General features: G+C 33.4%; 1 protein-coding gene across 4 annotated transcripts in view; it reads right to left on the bottom strand.

The window, feature by feature from the left end:
* The window catches only part of LOC120637945 (ras GTPase-activating protein raskol), a 213,909-nt gene that overhangs the window by 116,200 nt on the left and 82,248 nt on the right, over nucleotides 1–15,461 (bottom strand). For all 4 annotated transcript variants that reach the window (XM_039910023.1, XM_039910022.1, XM_039910021.1 and 1 more), the window contains one exon: nucleotides 6,028–6,211. In XM_039910023.1, coding sequence (XP_039765957.1) covers nucleotides 6,028–6,211 — 184 coding nt within the window. The remainder of the gene's footprint in view (nucleotides 1–6,027; nucleotides 6,212–15,461) is intronic.

A 15,461-nucleotide genomic window follows, 5' to 3' on the forward strand; every position in this document is an offset into this window, starting at 1 on the left:
TATAAAACCAATTGAACCGGCAGGTTTAAAATAAATGAGCTACAGAGTTAACGCACATTTCTCTTCACGATACAATACCACTGTAATGCTTTCACGAGAGTTAATACCTTCTGTCTAGGTCACCTTTATAAATTACTGCCATTTAAACCCCCCTCGTCGAATCTGAAAACCAAGTGACTTTTTTAAACAATGATGGAACTTTTCTTTAATGTCACTTCCCATATAAAGGTGAAACTTAATAAAAAAATAATTGTAAATAACTTATCTCATTTTTTGCAACGTTATTCTTTCATTTTCGCTTTTACTTCACTTCTGACTCTCTGATAGCGCATTGGGTAGGAGCAATGTGAAGTCGACACTTTCGGGGGGCCGAGTTCGAATCCCAAGCGTTCCAAACTTTTCTTACTTTAAGAAAACTTTAGTAACTGTGTTGAGACAGCATTTGTTTCAATAGCAATCTCTTGACAAGCAGGAAAAGTCTATTTTATAGTTTCTTACATACAATTATTATGCGTTTTGTAATGTGTCTAATTTATAATAAATTTTCCTGGTTATGTCATTAAAACTAACTATGTTATGGTACTAATATAATAACAATCGGTCAAGAAATGGATACATAGGTACTATAAATGTATGTATTGTTAAATCTTGTACTTACTCTAACACTGACTGGCTAACACAGACAACACACAGCATAAACTGATTAGTCTTGTGATGAGTTAAAAGTTCGAAATTCAAAATTCATTTATTTCAAGTAGGCTTAATATAAGCACTTTTGAAACTTCAAGTCAGAGTTCATTAGCGGTTCGGAAGGCAGCATGACATATTACACAACAGTTTCATCGTTCCTTGTACATCGTAAGTAAGCTCTATAAAAGGATTGATTGTTAAGCGCTTAATGTTGATAAAGAAACACGAAGTGGAAAAAACAATCAAGATGATTGAGATGTAGACTCATTAATAAATATGCCTATTAGTTTTATGTATTTTCAAACAATGTCTCTATTTGTATCATGTTTTGTTTTTGCCACACTTTTATAAACAGTTTTTTTTATTCGTGAAATATAGAGTTAAAAAAAAAACAATAAAATTCTTTCGTAGAAGTTGCATTACAGTTAAAAAACTTTAATAACTATTAATATGTCAAGTCCTATCCGGCAATAGGTTACTTGCTTTAAGTAAACATGAAGGGACCGATATGACAATCGCTAACGTGTCAAACTTCTTAAATTGTAATTACTTATTCTTCCTAACCGCATTGTCGTGCGTAGCCCACCACACGTCCAGAATAATGTTCTTTATTTTTGTAAAATAGTCGTTATGTTGTAGGCGATAAGCATGATGGTTCGCCTTTGTATTAACTTGGAGTACATTAATATTCAGGTCATAGATGGACGTTCGTTGAGTTCACAGGAACCGATGTGTAAGCCCCACCAACCGTTCAATTAGTCTACCACATTATGATTCAACTTTTTTTACGAATCACCTATTGCCTTACGTTAAAACTATTCAAGCTAAAGTTTTTATTTCTAAAATATGTTTTATAACACAAAAACTTCCTTCTAATGTATTGTAGAAACTTTTTTATACAATATAAAAACATTGACAACCTCTCTGACGCAGCTGCGATTTAGCGTTCTGGTACGATGTAGCTTAAAAACCGGGCTATGAGTTTAATATAACTGCCATACTCCGCAAAAGGCTAGCCCGCTACCATCTTAGACTGCATCATCACTCACGGTGAGGTTGTAGTCAAGGGCTAACTTGTAGTGAAATAGAAAAGTGATTTGAAGTTCATAATTGCTGATAACTTAGGGAGCATGATGTTTTTTTGGATTAACAAAGGCATTGATGAACATTCGACAAATATTCATAAATAAATAAAAGAAGAAACTTATCCATGATTTGCGATTTCCATTAAGAGAAGGTTCTAGGGCTAAAGTAAGGGATATCAAAGCTGGCATACTTCGCAGCTGAATCAAAGGACCAACAATGCATCCCAAGTAGGACACAGCGAAGCAACTCCCTAGTGAAACAAGTGATCGAGTGTGATACCTAGTGATCTCTGCCATTTCATTCCACCATTCTGGACTAATATTAACTAGCTCTTTGAAATTTGTTCTAGAACCTTCGACAGAAAACTGTTTTGAGTCTTAACAGAACCATCAGGTGTTCTTAATCCTCCAACCTCTCACGTTACTGTGTTAATTATAATAATGATTATATTTCATCATCATAGGTGCCATCTTCATATTGAAGTTTGGAGGTCAGCCGGTGGAAAATCGTACGGGTATAGGTATACATATACCCGTACGATACGGGTATGGCATAGGTATCATACCTATGCCACCGTATTCAATTCCAAATAGGTATGTCTATTTAGATATTTTATTTACGTACACTTTAACCCACCTCCTATGAAAAACTATGATACAGATTATGATTATTGCGATCTTGTCTGTCTTTCATTTTGTACATTATGTATTAGGTACCATGTTCTCCCGTTAATAAATACTAATATTGAAGAATGAGTTTGCGCGCAGAAAGCCTTAGTACAAGATTTGCTCGCTCGCAATCGAGGAGTAGTTTTCGAACTTGAACATCAGAATAAAATGGATCTTATCAGCATTATGTTAAAGCTCAAATTTACCTACTATTCTTTGGCTCGGTCTTTTTATAAAACAAAAATCTAAAACAAGTTACATAAGGTCCATTTTACTTTGACGATACAGAGTTTAATACTTAAAAATGACTCCTCGATTGCGAGTGATTGAACAAAAATTTAATAGAAATTCGTATCAAATATCAACAGTTGGTAGTTATATATGTTTTATCGTGCTACTGACAGAAAAAAATCCGTTAACTTTACCAAACTATTCAGTAGTTTGGCAAAGTTAACGGATTTTAATTATACGGAGTTTAATTATTTGTTTCTTTTATAATGAAATAAAAGAAGCAAATAACTAAACGAAATGAGTTTTTATAATTTTCTCGCACTACTCTACATAGTTTAAGCTATGTCAATGCTTTTTAAAACGTGAAAAGTATATCTTCGTTACTAATTTTGGAATGCAGTCTCGTCTGACACCGGTAGCGGCTTCTATTTTCGCTTCGTCAATCGATCCGGTGTTCTCTGTACTGACAAACTTTTCTATGACGGGCTCTTCAAAATCGAGTGGCAAAATTACAAATTGAATTATTGTAAGCTTAGAAAACCCTTGCATACTCGTAATCTCTTAAAGCTGTAATAGTGTAGTGGGAAAGGTTTGGGCTTTCTTTTGGGGGATTCAGTCCGAACCCCGGCACACACCTCTAAATTTTCGGAGTGTGCGTTTTTTAATTAAAGCTTCACTTGCTTTAACGGTGCAGGAATACATCGTTAGGAAAACTGCATGTCTGAGAATGGCGTGTAAAGTCTACCAATCGGCACTACGGCCTAAACCCTTCTTATTCTGATAGGAGACCCGTGCCAGAAGTGGACCGTTAATGGGTGGATGATGATCACGATTGATCTACGAGCATCGATGAATACCTTGCACCGTATACAGTACATTTTATTTTACCCAACATAAAAATTTGAGTGAAACTCTATAATCAGGGCTTTTTAATTAACATTTTTATGAGCAAATTTTTAAAAATTAGCCGCTCTGTACTACTCCCATACCCGCCTTGGGGAACTGAGTTGTTTTATTGCAAAGGGGATTAAATGTCACACCGTCAGGAACGCGTTTCGAGGGAGCATTGTCAATTAAAATCGCCGGGCCCTAATTGTGTCCATTTTAGCTCCATTGCGCCAGACGAGGGAAGGGCGCCAACCACCAGACGGTGAAAACTATATTGCTTTTGAACTCTGCTTTATCGACTTGTGATATTATAGGTGCTGCAATCAGATCACAGAACTTCTGGGACCTAGGTCTTAAAAGTTTACAACTTAAGCACTTCTTTTTTTTTGTGACAACGGCCTTAGCATGATGGTGAGCGCTGTTGTCTTTTAAACGGACTTTCTTAATTCGATTCGGGGGTTATTTCCGAATTTTCTCTGGTCTGGTTTGGTGAGAGGCGTCTACGCTGACAAAATACCATCCTAGCGACAAAGATATGCCGCCAAGCGGTTGCGTTCCTGATTGCAGTGCTATACCCCAGACATGTTAGTCCGCTACCATCTTAGACTTATCATCCATTTACCAAAGCTGAGATATAGTCAAGGGCAGTGGCAAAAGAACACTTTGGTACATTGAAAATCTCATCTTTTCTTTCAACTAACTGAAACGTTTTTTGCAGATTTGAGTATTCTAGAATACTCCTCGCTAGTTTTTAATTAGTTTAATCTTTCCCGAAGTAAAAAAGTTTTCTCGATTTCTCCCAATTCTCTTCCTGCCTAGTTACAGTTTAAAAACCATGTATCTAATTTATGTTGTCTTCAACAATCATCTTTTAATAGGAGTTAAGGAGATACTCAGTTTATGTACCTAGATATCACTAGAGAATAAACAATAAGATGATAACTTCCAGTTGTTAAATAGGTATCAACTAATACTTATCATTATCATAAATTCGATAATCTGTTCGTTTGTCTCTCCTTTCTGGTACTAAGCATACCTGTTGGATGTGTTGCATATATATTTAAAGATCCCCTATTTACTGAGAGAGGCATATTTTACTTCAGAGAAAACAGAATTATTTAAATTCCGAGGCAAAAGGTATATGTAAAATTCAAATCCAAAATAAGAATCTACTAAGCCGAGAGCTATAACCATCCTTGTAACAGTCAAATTTAAGAGATTTTTAAGGAATGTTAAAAATAATCTGGATACCCGTAAAGGAGAAACAGTCGTAAGTATGCAGTTGGGGCGTAAAACTAACTCAAATCGATTTGAAGCGGATGGGTGCACAAGCGTCACACCACGTCAATTGTCATTTGGTTGAGGGCTGCCACACATAACATTTGTACCAATCTATGAGAACTACTTCCTAAAACTCTATATTAATCATTAAAAAAAACTATGTGTGTACTTATGTACAAACGTTAGAAGTTATAGTATATATAAGTACTTTGCCGTAATAAGCCTTCTTTTGCCTTATTCTACGTTTGTCGAAAAAACGACACTAACTACAGAAAAAAGTTATTTAATACATTGGACGTTTTATTATAACGCATTATATAGTTATCTCATTATCGGACAGCAAAGTTTCACTCAACATTAAAATTTGAGATTTATGTACAATGGAATCAATGAAATCATCGGAATGAGCCAAAAGCTGACTTTGACAAAAGAAGGTGTACACTGTCAAACCTTGTTTTGAAAAACTAAAATGTTGATTGTTGTTGTTGATTTTCATAACTTATTGTAGTCGCCCCATGTACTATATATACATAATTTCCAGTCTTATTTGAAAAAAATTTGCGGCGAATCTCGGCTCTATTTTTTCATTAGATAAATCTTTCATTGATTAAAGTTTATTGGCAATTTTTTTAAAAGCGATAGAAACAAAATGTCCAACCCTGTCTAGTAATATAATTCTTTATATGAGTTTAAAAAACGACAACAGTTACAAAGAAATGCCTACATCGATGTAATGGTCTGTGACTAATGACCCACTTTTGCTCGTAAACGATCTTGAAAATGTATTAAATATTTGTAAAATACATATATGTACGAAAAAAATGTTCAGTACAATGGTTACGTTTTCGTTTTTAAGCTAGCTGAAAACAGAGGTTATAAGCACTACAACGTGAAATTCACAATTTTTAAATCAGTTTGAGGAAGAGTAATCTAGCAGCAAGTAGAAAAAATAAACTAGTAATATATTTTAACATACATCAGTAGTCAGAGCCATCTAGTTCCAGGTATCCAAAGAAGACTTTTACACGACCTTCATAGATGGCGCTCGTCACTTTAAATTTACTATACAACGCTAGGTGGCGCAGCGACGATATCCGTAGTGTAGAAACACTATTCAATACTAGATGGCGCTTCAAATTAACAATATATATTCACAAAACTATTTTATGGTGTATAGCCTTACCTTGTGATGGTAACGCCCGTAATGAAATAGCATCGTCTTCGATATCATCCTCTGCCTCTTCTTCTGTAATTGACGGAGGTGCGGCCCAGCATCGTAGCCGGACTCCGTTTCCGGCCGTATTGCCACCATCTAGTCTAACTCGAGGTAAACTACGTGTCGCATATTCCCCGTTGTTATTGGCTGCCTGGGAAATGAAAAAAAATACATAAGTAAAGGACGAAATATGAGTTAATATTTGAACTCTAGATTAGGCGGTATAAATAGAACCAACCTTTCAATATAGGTATCTTATCTAACTTGGATTTTAAGTTACTGGACAAGACAAGAAGACAGGTTCTGGGTACATATTGCATGCATTACGATTATATTTCATAAATAAATATTGTCCAGTAGATGTAGCTTGCTGCCGTTGATTTTGGATACCGCTATATTTTTAAATTAATTTTATGGAGGAAATAAAGGTTACAAGAATCTATGTATCATTTAACGTGCCAGAAAATACCTATGGACTACCTATATCCATGAGGCAGATTTTACTCACTCCATTTACGAAAATTAAAACCAAACAGTATCAAAATCAGTAAACGCTAGCACCAACCTTTCATTATAGGTATACCTTATCTAACTTGGATTTTACGCTACTGGATTAGACAAAAAGACCGGTTTTGGGTATATATTGCGTAGATTACGAACAAACTTCATAAATAAATATTGTCCAGTAGCTGTACCTTGCTGCGGTTGTTTTTGGATACCGCTATATTTTTAAATTAGTTTCATGGAGGAAATAAAGGTTATAAGAATCGTATTTCGGTCTATCTATTATTTTGCGTGCCAGAAAATACTTATATCAATGAGGTAGATTCTACTCACTCCATTTACCTAAACCAAAACCAAACAGTATCAAAATCAGTGAACGCTTTCTGTAGCTATAATTACACTGCGTGTAATGCTGCAAGGCATATAACCTTAATTATTATCTGAGTCACAATGTTAGTGTTAGCAGAAATATACTCGTAAAGCAAAAATTGTAAAGTCACGTGCTTTGCAATAGGTCGAATGATAATACAATTTATAAATTATTAACCTGATACGATTAAGTACATTATGTGATATATTAATAATACATAATACTGTAATTATAGCAATTATGTTCCCACGTCCTTCTATCTCCTTTCTAATACGGCCTGAATCACTTCAATCGACGCAATGTTTAAATTGAATGGACGTTATCGCATCTTAAATTTCTGATATCAAATACTGTTGAACTACTTAAAATCAATTATATCTAATTATTAAATTGAACAGGTATTGAAAAAGACATGGAATCGAACGATCTAGTTTGACTAAACAAACAAATAATATGGCAATTTGAAAAGAACAGTTAGACTCAAGTTAAATTGCAAGTGAACTGAGATAAATTAAAACCGAACCAATACTGGCCGAATTAAACATTAACGTTTCATCCAAAAGCTCGTCAATTAAATAATGATTCGGCATTTGTGCTTGCTAATGAAAATCTTTTACTTCTACAATTAATGTTTTCGATAACCATAGGTCTATTTAAAGTTTTGGCAGCTACCTGTACGGGAGTTAGATTTTTTCTATTACCAATATCCTTATAACTGCCAGGAATAAAAAAGGGAAATGATAATTAACCTATGTACTGCGGGTCATAGCCTGTTTTTTTGTAGTACAGAGGAATTACAGCCTAAACCATTGGCGTGCACAGGGTTTTTGACCAGGGTATGCATAAAGTATACGAGTTATATAAAATAATGTGGGTATGCAGTGCTTTTGTGCATGTATGACGTGCACGCCCCTGGCTTAAACCCACCGCGCTACTAAAATGTGGGTGCGCGGGTTATCCTAGTTTCAGTGCACCAATCAATAACCTTCGGTGTGCCTTGTGAGCATCAAGCCACGCTTTATCTTCGAAAACAATGTGACACAGTCATATTAGAATATATTTCTCATTTATTCTATAAATTTAATTTTTTTATTGAGCATTTGGTGGTTCTGCACTTAGCATAAATTAAATTACATAACATTGCTAATATGTAAAGTCTTCAAATCCTCTGACACAATTACAGTTTAAAGTGTTTTAGAATCGCGCATCCACATATGAGGAAATAAAGGCAAACAAACAATCCGTCTCTATGCTATTAGTAAAATAAACCTATTTATAGGTCAGAGAAAGCATCATGAGTTGAACAGACATGATAGACATCGCCCCGGCATCTTTTATGTTATTAGATGTTAAGACGTTAATGTAGTTCATCACATTTCGTTCTTATTTTTAAACACAACGATGATTTTATGATTATTATTGTATAGTCAATGCTTTAGATAGCACGACGTTTTAAATCGTTTATCCATTGCTTTATTTCGAAAGTAAATTTTACCGTTCATCAATAAATTTTTGATCATATTCAAATTCAAATTCAAAATTTCTTTATTCATGTAGGCCTATCACAGGCACTTATGAAGCATTCATACATATATGTTTACATAATTGTAAGTGGATGGTTATAACTTCGTTTGCCAACTTAAACCTAAAGCTACGATATAAAAGTAGAAGAGTAAGAATAATATAGTATACGTATATAACATTATTATAGGTATATATATAGTAGTAAGTAGTAGTTATTTGTTCAAAAGCTTTTAAGCAGGCTCGCTTATTAGATAATCTGCAAATCCACTTGGGTTGTAAGATTGTTATCAAAGAGTCATGATAAAAATCTTACAACCCCAAACCATAGAAGTAAGAACATACAAAATTCGTGTACATGACTAATATTGAGGACCTCTGATTTTCTAAACGTTTACGATAAAATGAGGAAAATGTGAAAAGTTTGTGTGCTAGCAACGAGAGAGGGAAAGAAGTGAGACGTGTTCGGAGGATTCTGTATGTTCTTAAAACTCGGTGGATCCATGGGTAATCTGTGACACATATACTATTACCTCCAGGACTCCACAATATCAATTAAACCAGGTAAATGGTACCATACAACATGTAATGTAATATTATTACTACTGTATTTATGCAAGTGGCTTGGATGTGTCGAATTTCAGCAAAGCTTAGGTTGACGCCACAAGAGCGCTTAAAAAGTTTACTGAATATTAAATAAAAGCTCATAAAAGCAACCACGATATGCCAACTTAATAAAAAATTCTAAGGCTTGTTAGCCGAGTATATAATAGTGATAAGTTAAATGCTGTTCTACTAAACAAAACTTAGTCATACTTTCGTAGTATAGTTATTAAAATGATGTCATACTCATTTCAACCGCAACATGATCCTAAAAATTATTGAGGTCAAAACATTATTCCAATAACATGGACGACAACTGCTTTAAAATTTCGTTCTAGGATACAGAGAGGTCTTAGAACGAAAATAGGGTAGACATAGTAGTCTGCTCTATTTTCCTTGGTACCTATTATAAGTACGTGCATACTCAGGCTAATAATTTACAAACTTTTATATATTATGTATATTTTATATTTATATATTACATTTATTTATTTAAATTATCAATTATATTTACATTTTTGGTATTTATGTATATATTACAACACTCTTGGCACTATCCCGTTATCTTGCTGTAAGTCCTATTTACAAAGGTTGCCTGTAAGAGATTGCTTGCAGCAATAAGGCCGCCTTTGCATGTCTACATTGTTTACTCCTTAATGTTTCTTTTCCTGTGTGTCTATCTATCTTTATCTATGCATTTTTAATTGAAAATTAAAAAATTGTTTCTTCTTCTTCTAATTATTTTATACTAGCCGCTTCCCGCCCGCTTCGCTGGGCGAATTGAAAAAGGAAATAAATTACATTTTATGTTTCATTTTTATTTATTTTTTTTGATATTTTTATTATTCTCCTTTTTTTTTATTTTTGTATGAACATAAATAGGCCCCGCGGATAGAACTGTAAGCATCGATATTGTTTAGACTTACTCAAATTCCAAATTCCATCGATTTAGCCTGTATCTTTCATCCAGATGATTTTTCTCACTAATATTCATTGTAACTTTCAATGTGCAATCATTATAACATTTCCGTGCCTTTCTTCCAAAAATTAATAATAATTGACATGAAGAAAAAATTTGAAATGAGCATTGAAAGTTTAAGTTAAAGTCATTGCAAGTCTCATATGTGAAGTTGAAATCTGTCTAGGTTCAAGTGCGCCGAATTTACTGTTAACTAAAATTTTCTCCGTGACATCAATTTTTTATAGAAAATGAATTGTGCATGTTTTTTATGAATTCTATTGGAATAAGTAACTAAATTTCTTTTCCACATCTCATGTGCTTGGAAAATGCATTCATTTTAATCTGTTACATTTCCGCGATCCCGCAATAAAAGAATTCGTCGGTTATGTAGTCTGCAAAAGTAAAATGAATGTAAAATTCTTAGTCCGTTGATTGGATAGCTACATGTAAAGTTAAGTATTTGAAACCTCTCAATGACTTTTTCTCCGCTGCCAAAAAGACGATTGTTGTAAGGAAATACACGAATATCCCTACATACACGAAGATCCCCACCAAATTTGGAGTCTGTAGAAGTTACAGGTTAGAAATAAAAATTTTAGATTTTAACACCCACCCCCGCAATTCCTGTCGGAAGTAGACTTTATTGAAATCCATTTTGAGATGTTCTTTATGTGAATAATAAAAGATTCCTACCATATTTAGAATTTTTAGAAGCTATATTTCTAAATTGAAATTTTTTATTGTTAACACCCACCCCCGCGAACCTTATTGGAGGTGATTCATTGTAAAATCCGCTCGAAGATCATTTTTATATTACATATAGAACACTCTCACTAAATTTGGAGTCTATAGGAGCTATCGCTTGGAAATTGAAAATTTTCATTGTTAACGCCCCCGCAATCTTCTTTGGGGTGGGATATCGTAAAATTTGTTCATAAATCATTTTTACATCACTTATAGAAAATTCCTACAAAATTTGGAGCTTGTAGGAGCTTTAGCTGGAAAATTAAAAATATTAATTGTTAATACCCACCCCCGCAACCCCCTGTGGGGTGAGCTATCGTAAAATTCGTTCATAGTCTATTTCTACACCTCTTACAGAAGATTCCTACCAAATTTGAAGTCTATAGAAGCTATAGTTTAAAAACGGGAATTGTTCATTGTTAACGCCCCCGCAATCCCCTTTGGGGAATGAATTTCTTAAAATCTATTCATAGCTGACCTCTACATAGCAAAAGTAATATTCATACCAAGTTTCACGTTTCTAAGTCTTATGGTTCCCGAGATTTCGTGGTGAGTGACTATATAGATGGGAATTCTTCGATTATCATCGAAATTTTTAACTTTTTATCGGGCTTTTTTAAAATTTTCTTACATACAAAACTTTCTCCTGACAATTCTGAAGATAAAAAAAAGCCCAATTGGTCCAGCCGTTCTCCACTACCGTGAGTAGATTCTTAGCTGAATGTAAAAAACCATAATCCGTTTAATACACTCTGTTGAAATCCATGAAAACAAAAGAATCAAGAGAAAATGCTTATCTTTTGTTTTTATTATCGGGATAAATGTTCATAAAAGTAAAACAGCAATAAAAAAATGAAGGAATGTTGGAATTCAAAAAATAGATAGCCATAAACCATCTAGGAAAAATTTCGCATCGAATGGTGGTAGTTTCATGTCGATACGATCAGTGGTTTAGGCGTGATTGAGCCTCAAACGAAGACCATTTTCATTATATATATATAGATTTTTTACCCACCTGCCAAAACGCAAACTGCTTTGTGCAATAAACGGGTTTGAACTAGGGGAATACGAGTAATACTATAAAAACCACAAATGTTTAGACCTTATTTTAAAAGTATTTTTTTACGTCTTTGTTTACTTTGTAGTGGCTTCAAGTGCCTGTTTTCGGAATTTTAATTATTTTTTTAAATAATCTTGTAAAAATAATTATAGCATATAGCATAATCCAGTGCCTACTAATTTCATGTAGATACTTACTTGCAAAGTATAAATAGACACTGCAACATCAGAGAATTTGTAATGTATATGTTCTAACTTCAGTCAACATCGTCTAAGATAAAACAAATCGGTTATTAGCTCCATAATGCAGACATGGCTTTGAGCTTCGTAAGTATATTACGAGCTATTCTTAAATATAGTATCTGTTCCTTACCACATAGAAGGTAAATTACTTTGTAAAGATATTAAGATACGATACTTGGCTGAAATGATCGTTGCCTATCATTTCTAATTGAATGCTCCGTAGCCGGAGGAAGTATGTACTTAATTGTCTGATTTGTGATAAAATAAAACTGGCGCTAATCATATTAATAACACAGTTTGTTGTTTGAAGCTTCTATAAGGCTAAACCAGATAATAACAGTTTATTACAAATTAATAATAGTAAGTACATTCTAAACTAAAGTAAGGTAGGTAAGTACTTAAATGGCTAAAGAACATACAAATACTTAATACGTTATATTTAAGCAGCAAAAGAACAATCTTATTGTCTAGCATCAAAATGTAAACATTAAGAAACAATGTTATACATAGGTACGATGTGTCTACGATACATATGACTATATAATTACACAGACGCAGTCCGCATTGTTTTACTGGCGCGTCCAGCGCGTCTATTGTAGCTTCAGCTTTGAATAAATCGAAATATTTTTTTAGCTCTACAGGCTGGTAGAAAAATAGGTACATAAGATACACTAGGGTTGCATATTACAATCTCCTACTTTGCATTACATAAACATTGTTAAGAGCAACAGCCCCTTGATATAATAAATAATGTAATATCTACAGTCAAACAGAGTCAAAATTTAGTGGCTGTTGATGAAACTTTCAAAGTTATATTTTGATACTTGTAATTATTTATTTATTTCGTTGTGGATAAATAATGCTTATTCGGAATTCCACGATCGATGCTCAAACGCTTATACACGCAACCCTAATAATAATCGGTACAGTACAATGACTCTACCACAGCTCTACATATGTGCATTGTGTAGATTTCCTCACGCATTTTATGAATCCTGTATACAAACCTAGTAATTTTTACCCATTATGGAAACCCAGGTAAGGTTTCCACAAAGGGTCAAAATTACTAGGTAGCATCTAAAATAATTCCTGTGAAATTAGATGGGACCAACTAAATTATTTTTAACTGAAAATTAAATATCGGAATCGAATATTAAGTAATGTATCTTCAAAAAAGGGACTACAAGGAGGCGACAAGAATACTCTTGTTATTCTGTTAGCAATAAAGAAAAATTTAAGAAAAGATTACAGGGACAATAAGATAAGTTAACTACCTCAACGAAAAATGAAAGTGTTTTCGATCAGTAATACTTTAAAAAAGCCTTTTTACGAAACTGTTTACGAAAATTTAATAACTTATGCAACCTGTAATACCCTTGTCTGAATCAGTATCAATTACCAACGGCAAAATGCCAGCAGTTACTGCTTTTTTGCCAATGGATATTTAGAGGCAAGTTCACCGACACAGTATGAGTCAGAGTAATTTGGTAAATATTCACGCAAAGCTTATGATAAATCGTTTTCAAACGGTATATTATTTTATAGTCTCCCCGTTTTTCCTTTTACGTATTTTAAGGGCTGGCTTAACAATAAGAGACTGTGCTACCCGCAATTTCACTGGCGTCAAATTGCGTCACAGCGTAATATTACATAGTTTACAACTTTTCTCAATACCATAAGTGTAAAATGAAGCAAAACCTTATTTCAGAATTGGATTATATGGTACTAAAATATAGGTATATAAGTCAACTGGAAGTACTATGTAGATTTAGATTGTATCAGTCAGGGCAAGAAAATGATGTAAAGTATCTTTAAATTGCATTTATCCATAATCTTGACATGCATAAGAATGACTTTATTACTCGATATAAGTTTCAACTTCACCTCAAGCTGTCTCTGAGAAGGTTGGTGTTACATGGACGGACGTATAAAAATATCCCATATAAAAGTTATCCTACTTATATGAGTTTTAGTGGTTTAAAATTATTTTTTTCACTCAATTATCTGTGAATTGTTTTGTTTCCTTATTGATTATGAGAGTCCAGTATTTGTTGTTTTAGGATAAAACCAGTATGATTTTGAAAAGGGAAATAACAGTGAAATAGACTATTTATCACTAAATATATAGAAGTATTTTTTCATAGTACTAGATTGTGATATACCTGTTGATTTGATAATATGATGATACCTTATTTCTCTATGACATGAGTTGACATGGTGTTACAACCATAAATATAATTTTACTTGGAGTATATGTATATGTTACACAAACGTTATTTGCCAATCTATTTATAACTTACAAAACCATGCCATATGGAATCCATAAAATATTTTTTTTATTGAGATTTTCAAAACATTCGCGTGTGGTCCGACGCTTGTTGTAGCAAAGAACTACATACGAATATAACACAAGCTAAGTTGAGTAATAACACTAATTCATCAGTAGAACTGAACCTATAGCTTTAGAACACACACTTATATTTGTTCGACCAGTTGAGTTTTGTAAGAGTTATAAAGAATTCTTATAAAACAAACTTACGGTAGACAGAACGACCAATACTAATATTGGTGACGGATTTTTAATTTTCTAGAATGTCAGGTATATCATATAAAACCCACACTCGTATATAATTTGTGCACATACATACATCCTTCGGCGTTCAAAACATGTACTTGCGTAAAAGTAATGTATATATTTTTAGTAATGTATAATTAAAAATAGTCCACAATAACAAGTTTCAGGTGGTAATGGCCTTTTAAGTTTACAAACAAAATAAGAAAAATAACCATATAAGTTGAGTTAATTTATAATTAAATCAACAGTTTAGAGATTTCAATACGTACAAAACAGCCAGGGGTTTGCTATTTGTGTTAATACACATATGGACTGTGACATCAGCCAATGTGTTTCCATTTAGGATATCGCACTGAACCGCTCCGAGCACTTCCAAGAATCTGGATAACCGACATGCAATAAATACCTAAGCTGAGTTTATGTCTCTATGTAAACATTACATTAGTTTGTAATGGTAGGTATAGTAGGTGTCCACTAAAAAGAGCGCTAAATAATGCTAATACTGTAAATGTATTTATGTTTGTCATGAAAGCATCATGTAGCAAAATAAATTGACGAAAATATTGGCAAATAAAAAGTTTATATAGAGAGCCAAAAAATAATTTCAGAAAAAACCGGTTTCATGGGATAGATTAAAGGCACAATTATTTTCATACTTTAATTAATATAGAAGCTGAATGGATATTTCCGAAATTTGGTATTAAGGTATATAAGGTCTTGCAATAGTACATCAATACCAGTCCACTACGAGGGCTCAGGTCTTATCATTTCTGTAATGAGAAGGGTTTAGGCTCGAGTCCACGGCGCACTTCACACGTTAT

The sequence above is a fragment of the Pararge aegeria genome, chromosome 4, assembly GCF_905163445.1.
Source record: "Pararge aegeria chromosome 4, ilParAegt1.1, whole genome shotgun sequence".
NCBI lineage: Eukaryota > Metazoa > Arthropoda > Insecta > Lepidoptera > Nymphalidae > Pararge > Pararge aegeria.